We start from the raw sequence: 14,063 nt of genomic DNA, 5'->3' as shown, positions 1-14,063 counted from the left end.
GACCGAGTATGACGTCGTTCAATGACTGTATGAAGTTAGAACGGGTTATTGCGATGGCAAAGGGGGAAACAAACATATCGTTACTGAGCGTACAAAACCATGCACTTGTGGTAAGTGGCAAACGTACCACATGCCATGTTCTCATGCAGTCAAGTGCTTTGAGAGAATGGCCAGAAATGTAACTGATTATGTAGCGGAGGAATATAAGGTTGTAAATTACCTTAGAGCATATTCCGGCCACTTCCATCCCCTTGGTGATCAAGCTTATTGGCCAGCCGCACCGGTTTCTATGGTTGCGAACAAGAAGCATATCCGTAAATTGGGAAAAAACAAGCTAACCCGTTATCACAATCAAATGGATGTTAGCGAAAAGATTTACTCTCGCAAGTGCTCGACATGTAAGCAATTTGGGCATGATAAGCATTCATGTGGGCAAAACTCCCGTGGTGGCAGCACATCTGGAAGTAGAAGAGTGTCTAGAACTTGATTTGTTTTTAAGTCTATTGTAATTTAATAATGTATTTCGTTGCTAATGGAATGAAATATTTTTCAATTATTATGAAACTCTCGTATTGGATGAATTATTTTTAAATGTTATATTTATTTTTGCACATTCAAAAGGTGCGGATTACACAATACAATAACAAAATAAAAAGAAAAAAAAAACCTAATACAAAGCAGAGTAATTTTTTCTTTTCTATCTTTCTTGAACCAAAAAAGTATTTTCATAGCTTTGGGAGTAAAATAAAAAAGATTAATCAAAACCCTATAAAATATGACACTTAAACCTAAATATGTGTGGTTAACGTCGCACTCTTGTTTATTGTTTTAAGACAAACAAAGTACATATCATTTAAAGGAAATTTATGTTTTTCACTCCAAATGGAAACAAAACAGAAAGCGTTACCGACATGTTTGGAATGCCACAACAAGCGCTATAAATTCCTTCCTTCCTAAAAACCGTTATAATATGTGTGGTTTATTTCTAGTGGTCGTTGTTCAATGCAACATGCACCATTTTTCCACCAATTAATAATAAATTAATGTTCTTCTAATTTATTATTACTATTACTCTGAATCTTGATATTGTTACTATTTTGCATGTTTAATTCCTTGTAAGCACAGAAATTTGCAACCCCAGTTTGCTGATCTTTGGTAATTTCTCATAAAGATTTTTGGTTTCATTCTATGTAGGAATGTAAAAAACAAGAATGATATGTTTTTCTATTCTTGTTTTGTTTTCCTTGCAGAAGATTTAATTTGAGAGATATTTGAAAGGAGAATAAAGATGGGGTTGATAGGGAGTATATTGGGATTTTTTGGATTTGGAATGGGGATAGTCATTGGACTAGTGATCGGGTATTTCCTCTTCATCTACGTTCTACCAACTGATGTCAAGGTTACTTTCTTATTGCTCTCTCTGTTATCATAATTTGTCTCTCCTTGCATGCTTATTTCTGCCTTCAATCTTTCTCTCTCTATATATATTTGTGTGTGTATGTATATGTATAGTGCCTGAAAATTGCACTATGTAAAAATGTGTTTTTTTTTTTTTTTTTGGTGTGCGTGTATGTAAACACTATCGAATACCTTGACATAGGTATAAATCTTAGGTGTGATATTCTTACATTTTTTGGGAACCCCCTCACTCAAACTATTAAGTCCGAGATGGTTGGTGCAGTAGCGGAGGCAGTATTTTCACCGAGAGGTTCAACAACATACACAGTGTAACCCACAAGTGGGGTTAGGGAGGGTAGAGTATACGCAGACCTTATCCTACCTTTGCAGGTAGAGACTTTGTTTCCGATAGACCTTTCACTGAGAGGTTCAACATCTAATATATACGTAAAAAAGAAATTGACCTTTTCCAGTAAATTTTGGAGAAAAATTGACCTTATAGTTGATTTGAGAAATTTTTTGAGAAAAAATCTATGCTTTTTGAAGGTGAAGTTTGGAAGTAGAAAAATTCTTTATGTCATGTATCCTTCATTAATGCAACCTCATATTCTATGTTTCAATTCTCGATTCTAGTATTCAGCGAAAGGTTACACCTAGAGGTTCTGTATTACGGGTCATTCTTACTCCACTAGCCGTAATAGGCAGGGGAAGGAGCACTACACCTAGGAATCAACAGCACGAAAAGTTTATTCTAAGTTTCCCTCTTGCTACACCCTTGAGTGGGGGCATATGCACCTACTGTGTATAGAAAACATGACAAAACAGATAAGTGCGGTTAGAGTACTACTACCTATTTTAGTTTTGAGTGAGTTATTTAAAAACCTCTATGTGTAAGTATCATCACTTGAGTTCCTTGTTTTTTTTTGTGTGTGTCTGTTACGTCTTTCTATTTGTGTTTTTTTTCTTTTTCGGTACATTGGAAAATACTACGTAAACTACTTAAAATCATTCATAAGCTACGTTGCTTGACTCGGCCTGGAGCAAGGACTCCATTTAATTGATTGCATCATCCCACACTACCAAATCTTCTTCATGTTTGATCCATTACATTTCAATATTCACCTACAAAATTTGTTTGATTCAAGAAAATTTTAAGTGAATTTGAATCCTTGAAAATTGGAAGTCTGTATAGACTTAGACTGTGTTATCAATGAAATGGTGTCAAACATTTTGAAGCTTTCCTATATAGAAAGGGGTCATATAGATTCTAACGAATGGAGTATTAGATACTTTGAAGTTGGAGGGAAAAAATTGCCTAATTACGTGAAGAAAGCTTTGCCTACTTAGGGCTTGCGGTTTAAGTGAAGGTGTCCTTTCTCATTTAGCAGATATGGTAATAAGATTTTCAGTTTAGGTCATAAAGTTAGTTTTCAGACAGAGGATTTTATATGTCTCATGTTACTTCCATCTCAATAATATCAGTAATCTGCCTGAAAAGCAAAACGCTTTAGACATCACATCATCTTATTTGGGCTTTACTCTTTTCAGCATCCTGATATTCGGCCCTTGGCGGAGCAAGATACTGAAAGCCTGCAACATCTGCTCCCTGAGATACCACTTTGGGTTAAAAATCCAGACTATGATCGCGTACGTTGTCATCTTATATCTACTTGCCCCAAAGATTAAGAGGGAAATATTTCTTTGCATAACAACCTTTTGCTCTAACTGCATTTGTGCAGCTTGATTGGCTTAATAAAATGATCGAACTCATGTGGCCTTATTTGGACAAGGTAAATGCTTACTTGTATAGCACATTACGCTTTTCCCTTTTATTGAGCCAAATATTATTGACATTCGAGATTCTCAGGCTATTTGTAAAACAGCAAAAGGTATAATAGATCCGATCATAGCTGAGCAGATTCCACCGTACAAAATTGAGTCGGTTGAATTTAAATCATTCACCTTGGGCACCTTGCCACCTACATTTCCAGGTTAGCTGCTCGCTCTTTCACTTAATTTAGACATACCACCAAAAGGACTTAGCATCTACGTTACTCAGGTCCTTCAAAAATGTCCTACCCAACCAACATTGATGCACGCCTTTTTTTGGAGGATCCCAGCAACATAGCTTAGAATTAAATTAGGGAAGTGATGATCTAAGTTGGTTTAGCAATAAGAAGGTTATGACTTTTTATTCTTCTGATGGCTGAATCTCAAAGACTAATATTTAGTATCAAGCATATTGAGTCTTAATTTATTTGAAGTTACTCTGCTGTCCCACCTCTCTTTCCTTAGCATTTCTTTCCTTTCTCTATTATCTCGTCTTGTGACTTTCCTTCTCTTGTACAGATACTTTCATTTTATATCCACTCTTTCCTTCTCTTTACTGTATGGACTTTATGTTCTTCCATGCATAAATTTAGCATGCCTCATATGACTAACCTGTTGAACCAGATGCGGAACCAGGATTTGAAGTTTATGGTTCGAAATTCTAGTCCTTTAAAGTTATTGGATTCTAAAGTAATAATTTGTATATATTCAATGAATTGCTTAAGACAAATATAAGGTTTGGATCAAAGCTACTGGGTTCCCCCGAAATCGTAACCGAAAAACCTAACTCCGCCCATGTGTTGAACCATGCTAGGAATGAAGGTCTATATCACTGAGGAGAAAGAGCTGATAATGGAACCAGTCATTAAGTGGGCTGCTAATCCTAACATCACCGTTGCAGTAAAGGCATTTGGGTTGAAAGCCACTGCTCAGGTAATTCCAACACAACTATACTCGAAGCAACAAATAAGGTGTTGTTAAAAAGTTGTTCTGAAATAAAACAAGTCGTTTGTGCTTCTAGTTTTAAGAATCATGTTCGAAGAAACACTTTTTTTTCTCTCTTCTTGTTATTTTTTCTTCAGCTTAAAGTTCACCGCTGTCATTTAACTGCTGACACTTGAGATTGTCTCAGGTGATTGACTTGCAAATATTTGCTTCTCCTCGAATCACCTTGAAGCCACTCGTTCCAACCTTCCCATGTTTCGCGAAGATATATGTTTCTCTTATGGAGAAGGTGAGTGCTCATTCTCCAAACTTACTCAATATGAGTAAACGAATTAATCAAATCTCACTCCCTGAAAATGTTGCATATTTCATCTCCCTTACGATTGTGAACATAAGTTAGAAATGACAATATATCAATTACTATGTAAAAATACAATGAGTTCAATGCTAAGAACCTAGAACCTTAAAGTTGAATCCATCAATTTCAAATCTTGAATCCGTCTCTGGTCTAATCTTCTTGCAGCCTCATGTTGATTTTGGACTAAAACTTCTCGGAGCAGATGCAATGTCCATTCCTGGTCTATACAGATTTGTTCAAGTATGGTCCCTTATCTCTTCTATAAATTCCTTTGCATTTATCTTCCAGTCTCAGTCTCACTGACTTAATTTTTTTAATCCTCAGGAAATTATCAAAGATCAGGTTGCAAATATGTATCTATGGCCGAAAACACTCGAGGTTCAAATACTGGATCCTTCCAAGTAAGTTTCTTCTTTCTTCATTTTTTCTTAATCCTGCAAAGATAAATTATATTTTGTTCTTTTGTACAGAGCAATGAAGAGGCCAGTTGGGATTCTTAACGTGACAGTTGTGAAGGCAATGAAGCTTAAGAAGACAGATTTCTTGGGGCTCTCAGACCCCTATGTTAAACTAAAAATGGTTGGCGACAAACTCTCATCGAAGAAAACAGGAGTCAAACACAAAAACTTGAACCCTGAATGGAACGAGGAATTTAGTTTCGTGGTTAAGGATCCAGAAACTCAAGTCTTAAAATTTTCTGTTTATGACTGGGACCAGGTATATATTGTTCTTGATCAAAGTTATCCTCTATCATTAATCGTATCGTTTTCAAAAAGTTACTCTATCTGCTTTTGTTTGTCTTAGTTTGACACGGCACGGAGTTTAAGTAAATACAAAAGACTTGTGGTCTTAAACTAAAGATGTGTATAAGTACCCAAATGCCCTTTGAATCTTGTGGTCTTAAATATGCCACGTAGGAAGTTGGGTGACATTCTTTTCGAAACAGACTAAAAATGAAAGTAAGACAAACAAATTGAAACGGAGGGAGTATTTCTTATGCAGTTCTGAATCCTTTGTACATTTCCTCTTTAATATTGAGAATTTTTGTGTTTTTTGATTAGGTGGGCTCACATGAAAAAATGGGAGTGAATATTGTCCCATTGAAAGATCTTACGCCAGACGAACCAAAAGTATTGACACTTGATCTTCTGAAAAACTTAAAACCAGATGATGTTCAAAACGAAAAAGCAAGAGGACAACTTGTTCTTGAAGTGATGTACAAAGCTTTTAATGACGAAGAACTTGCGAATGGCGCTGATGAATCAAATACGGTAGAGAAGGCCCCTGATGGAACACCTGATGGTGGAGGAATGCTCGTTGTTATTGTCCATGAAGGTCAGGATCTCGAAGGGAAGCACCACACCAATCCATCCGTACGTATGCTCTTCAGAGGGGAAGAGAGAAGAACTAAGGTAATTTTTTACCATGCATAACAGGAAACATAGGTAAAGTACTGGAAATAAGTACCTATAATTAGAGCAGTAAAATTGTTTGGACTAATCATTTTCTGATGATCTACAACAAATACTAAGTGAGAAGTAAAAGATTGTAAGGAATATAACTTGCAGCCACATGCGGATTTAAGGGGTACTGTGAGTTCAACCGAACCTATTGCTTTCGCCTCGAATTATGTATGCATATATGCAAATATAATCTGAAATGTATACATACAATAATATCAAACTCATTCTCAACTCACTAACTATAAATCCTGGATTTACCTATGCTGGCAAATTATAATGTGTCATGTAGCGAAAATTCAATATTCTTGAATATGGGAAAGCAACTTTATGCACATTCCATATGATGCAAATGCAACCTTACTGTTTTACAAGCACTTAGTTGCATTGGTTTAACCAACTTTCTTTCCCTCAATTAACTTTTCATGTTGACCAGTGAATAATGTCTTTTGGAATTGTTGGTTTTAAGTGATTTTCTTTCATTATCCTTAATCCTTTCTTATTTTTCCTTGAAACTTCCACAGGTAGTAAAGAAAAACAGAGATCCAAGGTGGGAAGAGGAGTTTCAGTTTGTGATGGAGGAGCCACCTGTAAATGATAGAATTCATGTAGAAGTTGTTAGTACTTCAAAAAGGATGGGTCTGAGACATCCCAAGGTACATTGAGCTCTCATTATAAACTAGCGTACGCAGAATTTTTCATAAGAGGTGTCAACATTTGAAAAAGTGTTTTGGTTGGTTGAAGGATATACTTAATAAATCACTATAATAACAAGTAATATCTTGGTTTTGCTTACTAGATATAGACATATCTACTAAAATAAATAGACAACGCCGTATCACGTGTCGCTACTTGGCGCACCGTATATCCACCCCTAGCAAAACTAAGATTTTGAGAGCTTGTAATTCGAACAATAGTGTAACAAGTCCTTGTAGACTAATTTGTACACTGTCAGTGCATAGAATTTAAACTCTATTCTATTTATATTTAACATATGTTGATCTTTCTTTAATTTTTTAGGAAACTTTGGGCTATGTGGACATATACCTTGCTGATGTTGTGAACAACAAGAGAATTAATGAGAGATACCATCTTATTGACTCAAAGAATGGTAGACTTCAGATTGAGCTGCAATGGAGAACTGCTTCTTGAGGATACTGCCAAATCCTCATCTTTGTAAATGATTTTAAGAAGAAAAATTAATCCCACAATTAAATTTTTGTTTTGGGGACACAAGTTTGTTTCTCTTTTATTTAGAGTTTTCCTGTACACAATCATAGATTTTTAAGTGTTGCTCTTAGCTTTATTCTTTAGAAAAGCAAGCCATTTACTTGATTTGTTGCAATGCATGATAGTTTGGTTAAAATTTGGTGTGGTGAGGAATTCGGGGTATAACTCTGCATGTATATTTATACATAAGCAAAAAGTAAAGAGTTTAACTAACTAATTATTCGGGCATTGTAGAGGAATTTTTATATTATCAGGTCACACAAAATATATCTGCAGGTAATTAACCCTTCAAATGTGAGATTTATAATCTTGAAAATAAGGCTGAGAACCTTCTACGAAAACTAAAAGTGTAAAAATGATTTACAAATGTAAATCTAATTTAATTATATACACCGACAAGCAACAACGTGAAAAACTTTTGCATCATGAGTGCGATTTTACACATTATGAGATGTCATTTACCATATTTTGTAGATTACAAATTCTTGTCTGCTACTATTTACAGTAATAAACATTGTATTTGAGGGTCTAATTAACGAGTTAAATTTCTGGTAATTATAGGCAAACTTATAATTTTCTTCTACTAGTGGTTCAACGTCCACAACGAACGTCAACAGTCAACAGTAACCTTTGAAATTTATCAATAATTTGCAATTAATTAATTAGATTATATGAAAGAGGTTACAGTTAAGACACGAACATGTGCTGCTGCTGTTTTTAATAAAATCAATGTGCTAAAGTTTGTCTCCTTCCCAATACAGGTAAGCAATATTTTAATGTAAGTCTTTGTTAGACAAATGGGCATTTTATTATTTAAACTTGGACCACATATGACTAATTAACCTTTATTATAATTGAAAATCTTTTAGATTGTTTGCGTGTTGATCGAATCAAAGTTCCAGTGGAGACGTAATAATCAAATCCTCTACACGGAGGAAGGTCTTTGGACCAGCCAACAAGGACACTCTATTACCTAACATTTTTTTTTTAAGTAAATATTTTTAAGGGTATAAAAATGAAGTGGTCTTGTATCACAGACAGAAACAGACCTATAATTTTGAATTTATGGGTTGTAAATTCTAAAAAATGCAGCTTAATTATCGAGTTCTGAATATGTTATTTATATATATTAAGTGAGTTTTTAAACACAAAATTATAAATGCAGAATTTAAGCCAAAGCCACTGAATTCGGTCTAAATCGTAAATAAAATTGTAGCGCTCCCATGTCTACTGGAGTATAAGCTTATAATTAATGTATATGACGTGGCAATTTTTTCATTATTTTCCCCTTTGATTGGGTGGGGGGTGGGGGGAGGGGGGTTGTTTATGAAAGAGGAGAATGTATATACAGTCAGACCTCTCTATAACGGCATTCGCGTAGAGCAGCACCTCTCTATAACAGTTAAGATTTTTTGGAACCGATTTTTTATGTTATATTTTACTTCTCTATAACAGCATTTTACCTATAACAACAACAACAACCAACTTTATAACAATGCTCTTTATAAAATCACCCCCCCCCCCCCCCCCCCACCATAACATCTATCTGCTTTTTTTGGTAATTAACCATGTTTATAAAAATAGAATATCTATGATTACCAATAATAAGTAGTATAGATTTTGACTAAATATTTAATTTGATACCTTAATATACTATTTATGACAGAATATTACCTATGAATACATATGTGGAGTGTGATGCAACACTTCCTATCATTGAAGCTTTCACTGATGATGAGATTAGTTTCCATGTCATTGGAGTGGAAGATCAAGAGAATATGGAAGCCAAGATGACAATGAAAGTGCTGAGGAAGAACCTCAACCTATTGTTAGTTGGACTGGTTAGAAGATTCAACAGCTCAACTCTTAGATTCCCTTCAAGAGAAAGCAATTGATACCCGTTTGATGAAAGTTTAGACGCAAATCTTCATAAATTCAAGCATTATATCACCACTAAGAGAGTGGATTCTACGAAACAAGCTATAATAAAATTTCTTCCATCAATCTTGAAAGAATTTAATTTTCAAACACTGTAGATTTAAAATGTGCACCTTAGAGCGTAAAACTTTATACATTCAGTTATGAATTTATTGAAATTATATAACTTTCTTTAATACTAAGTTAGTGAAGCATTCATATCTTTGAGATTTAAAAGTTAAATAATTTGTTATTTTTTTACAATATTAAAAAAAAAATTATGCCTCTTTTTTGCCTATAACAACCAACTATTATTTAAATGATAAATGTTGTTAAAGTGTATAATAGCAATTCTCAATTCTCTATAACAACCAAAAAAATTCGGACCCAACGATGTTGTTATAAAAAGGTTTGACTGTATCTATGGAAAAAGACTAGGTAAAACATTCGAATGTACCGACATGAGTGATTTTTTATGGATATAACAACATGAATTGCTCAAGGTAAGTGATTTTTTTATTTGTGTGGTGGTTATTATAATGTTTTCACTTCTCATGGTCAAATTAATATACTCGTCCGTCTTAAATTATTTGTAGTAATTTATAAATTAGTTATCTCAAATAATTTGTCATTTTAGAAGTTTAAGACAAAATTAATTATTTTTTATTTTACCTGTAGTTTGAAGACTACAAATACCTCAATTATGTCACATAAATAGAGAAAATATCCAATGAAGTGAGATTATATCTTAAGACATAAATAATTGTAAAATAGTCAAAAGTTTTTCCGGATTAATATTTTTTTAAAGGGCGTGTAGACGAGAAATACAACAAATAATTTGAAACAGAGAATGTGTAATAATAGCTGAATTTACAATCAAATATTTATAGATATTGAATGTATGTTCATAATTGAGACACGATTTACTAAATTGACGTGAGCCAATAATAAATTATAGATCCGCCTCTAAAATACTTCTATATGATATACAGGGCATTCATCTGATCGACATAAGAGTTCGATCCAAATCTGTTATCTCTTTCTATGAAGGATTTTGATCAAACCATGTTATTATACATGACAGTCAAACCATAGAATGATAACATCAGATAGATTATGAAGCAAGTCAAGAATGTATATCACATGATTTTAACAATATTATATGGTGATAATGCAACTCTATCTAAGGAATGAAGATGCAGATTATCAGCCAGGTCATTTGACAGATCTGATCACAAACACAGTACCAACCTCAAGATATGATAAGTTGGTATATACAAGATCGGAGTACATCATCTTCAAGAATTATGTGTACTTTTATCGGGGGGGGGGGGGGGGGGGGGGTAAATACGCGCTGTAATCTTTTTTTCTTAACCAAAGTTTTGTCCCATTTGAGTTTTCCTGGTAAGGTTTTTAATGAGACAGCTCTCAAAGCGTATTACTAGATATGTGTACTCTTTTTCCTTCACTAGGACTTTTTCCCACAAGGTTTTTCCTAAAAAGGTTTTAACGAGGCACATCATCTAATTAATGGACATCCAAGGGGGAGTGTTGTAAATATTTTTGTACGTCAATTAATAACTTGGAGAGAAAGGAAGTTTCTTGGTCACCAAGTAAATTACTTGGTCACCAAGTTCACTAAACTTGGCCATCAAGACTTTCCTATTATAAATAGGAAGTTCATTTACTCTTTTGTAGATCAATTGAAAGACAATAAAATATCTCTCTCTCTCCCAACTTCTTTAGTTATATCTCTTGTGTCGTGTACATTTAATATTATTTCATAACACTATAGTATTAATTAATTCATTAATACGTGCAGAGGCGTATGTAGTATTGTATATAAGGGTTCAATTGAACCCTAACTTTCGATGCGGAGCATAAATTTATGTGTAAAAAATTACGGAAATTGAAATAAATAGTAGATATGAACCCCTAACTTTAAAAATATAATGAGTTCAATGCTAAAAATCTGAAGTTTGAACCCATAGAGTTTAAATTCTGAATCCGTCTTTGAATACGTGCACACTATCCATATGTTTCGTGCCACTAACAACAGAAGTACTATATTGATGTGCCCATCAAAATACATATACTATCATTTAGAATTTAAGTTATACATACCGGTGATACAGTCAAACCTCTCTATAATTGTCATTCGTTATAACAACATTTCGTTATAACGGCCTAATTTTCTCCGGAACCGATTTTTCATATTATATTTTACTTTTCTATAACAACATTCTACCTATAATAGCAATGACATTCATTGTACAGTATACTCTTTGTAAAATTATCTCTCTATAACAACCATACGCAAATATTGTGTAATATTTTGTGAGAAATATGTTATGTATAAAAATAAAATGTTAAAATATTTATATTAATCATCATTAATATCAATGACATAGTAAATATGAGCGCAAAATGGAAGGCACCCATTATCTAATGACAACAAGTTCAACTTACGACAAGCAATTAACACTCTTGTAGAAGCATGAACTGATATTAAGACCTCTACCATTCTCAATTGTTGGAGAAATACCGAAATTCTACCTACAGATGACAACCCCAATGTCAATAGTGAAAAATTAGAACTTGTTGAGGATGTTGGTTGTGTGTCATCACTTATAGCCCAAATCGCATCTCATAACACCAATCAAACAATGGATGCTATCACTTATATGGAGTTTGATGCAACACTTCCAATCCTTGAAACTTACAATGATGAAGAGATTATTGCACACGTGATTGGAGTGGAAGAACAAGAGACATCGGATGCAGAAGGTGACAACGAAAGCGTTGATAAAGAGCCTCAATCTACTGCTACTTGGGGTGAGATAGAAGAGTCAACTGTTGAGCTCTTAGACAGTCTTCAAGGGAAAGCTATTGAATTCCCTTTTGTTGAAAATTCGGACAAAATTCTTCGTCAATTCAAGTGTTATATTATCACTAAAAGACTCAAGTTTACGAAACAACGTACAATTGTAGAATTCTTACATCACTGGGTTGTTGTTGTTGTTGTTGTTGTTGTTGTTACGTCAAACTTGAAATATTTACATTCTCAATTAATTTTAAATGCATAAGTTCCTTAGATTTTAATTCTTTATCGGTATGGTACAACTAGTTATGGATTTATTAGTCTTTTCAATTTTTAATTAATAAAACATGAAAATCAATTGAGATTTTAAAATTAATAAGTAAATTGTTTTTGTTTATAACATATATTTGTTTGCGTACGTTTGTTTATAACACCTAAATGATATCTAGACATCGAATGCCAGTATACATACATAATAACACTTCACTATAGCAGCCATTAAATTTCTGGACAAATGATGTCATTATAGAGAGGTTTGACAGCAGTAGAACACACTCAAGTTATTTATAAAAATGTTAAATTTGTATGATAAGCATTAAATAATAGTTAGGACCTTTAGGTTGATAAAAAATAATTAACATACTAAAGTTATAGTGTAACATTTTTTATTTGCATGCTTTTGACTTTTGAGATACATCAACTGTCAAGTACCAACTCCTATAAGGAATGTCAAAGTTTGACTTTCGTTTTGTCTACTAGAAATGTAGACAAAAAATATCACCGATCTACTATACTTGGTTGATTCATGGTAAAGATCAAAGACGCACGATTCTCTAGTCTTTTTCGTTTGGTTTATACCTAATGATAAACCACGGCAAGACATCTCTTAATGATATTCCTTTTATTCCAAAAGAATAAAAAGCTCCAAACGAGAATTAAAGTTTCTAATTTTCGAAATGATTTTAAACATTAACCAATTAAATATTACATAACTAGAAATTATATAAAAGGTGTAGGTGTTCTTTTGTTGTAGTACTTATTTGGTACCTTTTCTCTACAAGTACCATCAATCTGACTACTTATCGTCTAAATTACACTAAATTAAATTTCATTTCGTAAACTGCATGAAAGTATCATCCTTACAATTTTTTCTTACATCTAACTTCTAATTGCTCAAGATGTACATATTACATTCGAGGTTCACTTAGTTTAACCACCAAAAAAAAAATTATAAGTTCCATAATTTTTAAGACAGAGTAATTTTTTTTCTTGTTATAATCAAAAATAGCTTTTGGAATTCTAGTAGTGCAAAATTGAACTACGAGTACACGGTTTCAAATTTCACCAAAGAATATGCAAAAATATTTATAAAATGTATACATATGATCTTGTGTAACTATTGGGAGAGGGGATGTTTCCTTTTGGTGGAACACTTGGACTGAGTTTGACCCTTTGGCTAATCAAGTTAAAGATATTAGAACTCCTAAAAAGACTTCGGTGAAGAAATTTCTCAATAGTAAAAGCCGGAAACATGTGAAATTAAGGAGACTACCTCCAAATATTGTCAATACCATCATCAAGGTCAACATTGATAAACTAGACTGCCCTATTTGGATACTTGATCCTTCAGTAAACTTCATTTGCAAAATCAGCAGTGGAGATCGTAAGAAGGAGGAAGGGTACAAATTTGTCAAGCAACAATATTTGGGACAGAAAAGTCCCTTTCAGATTTTTTTCTTCAATGACTAGGGTTCTGATGGACAAGATTACTACTGATATTGCTGTAAAGAGAATTGGAATCAACCTTTCTTCTATTTGTAATTGTTGTACAAGTGACTACAGGAAGAGACTACTTTTCATCTGCTTAGTGATTCTTTTGTAAATCTTGTGGCACCAAAGACTGTTTATGGTCAGGTTAGACATAGAGCCATAAACTGGTCGCTGGCAAAAGGCAACAATGATGTCCATAATTTTATTCTTCACTGTTTGCCAACCTTCATATGTTGGGAAATTTGGAAAAATTGGTGTTCTCCCAGGTTTGACAGTATCAAAATGTTAGCCTGGTTCATTATTCAGAAAGTGGCCAAACTCACTAATATGTATA

The 14,063-nt window shown here is 33.5% G+C and overlaps 1 protein-coding gene across 2 annotated transcripts; it reads left to right on the top strand.

Annotated features, from left to right (window-relative positions):
- Positions 1-1,003: 1,003 nt before the first annotated feature.
- LOC132602572 (synaptotagmin-2-like) lies at positions 1,004-7,360 on the top strand. Of its 2 annotated transcripts, XM_060315391.1 has the most exons (13): positions 1,004-1,155; positions 1,251-1,399; positions 2,947-3,045; positions 3,138-3,188; positions 3,266-3,389; positions 4,043-4,161; positions 4,361-4,462; positions 4,697-4,771; positions 4,856-4,932; positions 5,002-5,248; positions 5,593-5,943; positions 6,516-6,647; positions 7,012-7,360. In XM_060315391.1, exons 2-13 carry the CDS (start codon positions 1,289-1,291, stop codon positions 7,141-7,143), a joined length of 1,620 nt encoding a protein of 539 aa, XP_060171374.1. In that variant the 5' UTR covers positions 1,004-1,155; positions 1,251-1,288; the 3' UTR covers positions 7,144-7,360. The 2 variants fall into 2 exon arrangements, with proteins under 2 accessions (XP_060171374.1, XP_060171375.1); XM_060315392.1 differs by lacking the exons at positions 1,004-1,155; positions 1,251-1,399 and adding an exon at positions 2,172-2,791.
- The last annotated feature ends 6,703 nt before the right edge of the window (positions 7,361-14,063 follow it).

This window comes from Lycium barbarum, chromosome 7, assembly GCF_019175385.1.
Source record: "Lycium barbarum isolate Lr01 chromosome 7, ASM1917538v2, whole genome shotgun sequence".
NCBI classification, from domain to species: domain Eukaryota; kingdom Viridiplantae; phylum Streptophyta; class Magnoliopsida; order Solanales; family Solanaceae; genus Lycium; species Lycium barbarum.
The sequence above is the reverse complement of the archived record's forward strand: the minus strand, read 5'-3'. Positions and strand labels throughout refer to the sequence as shown.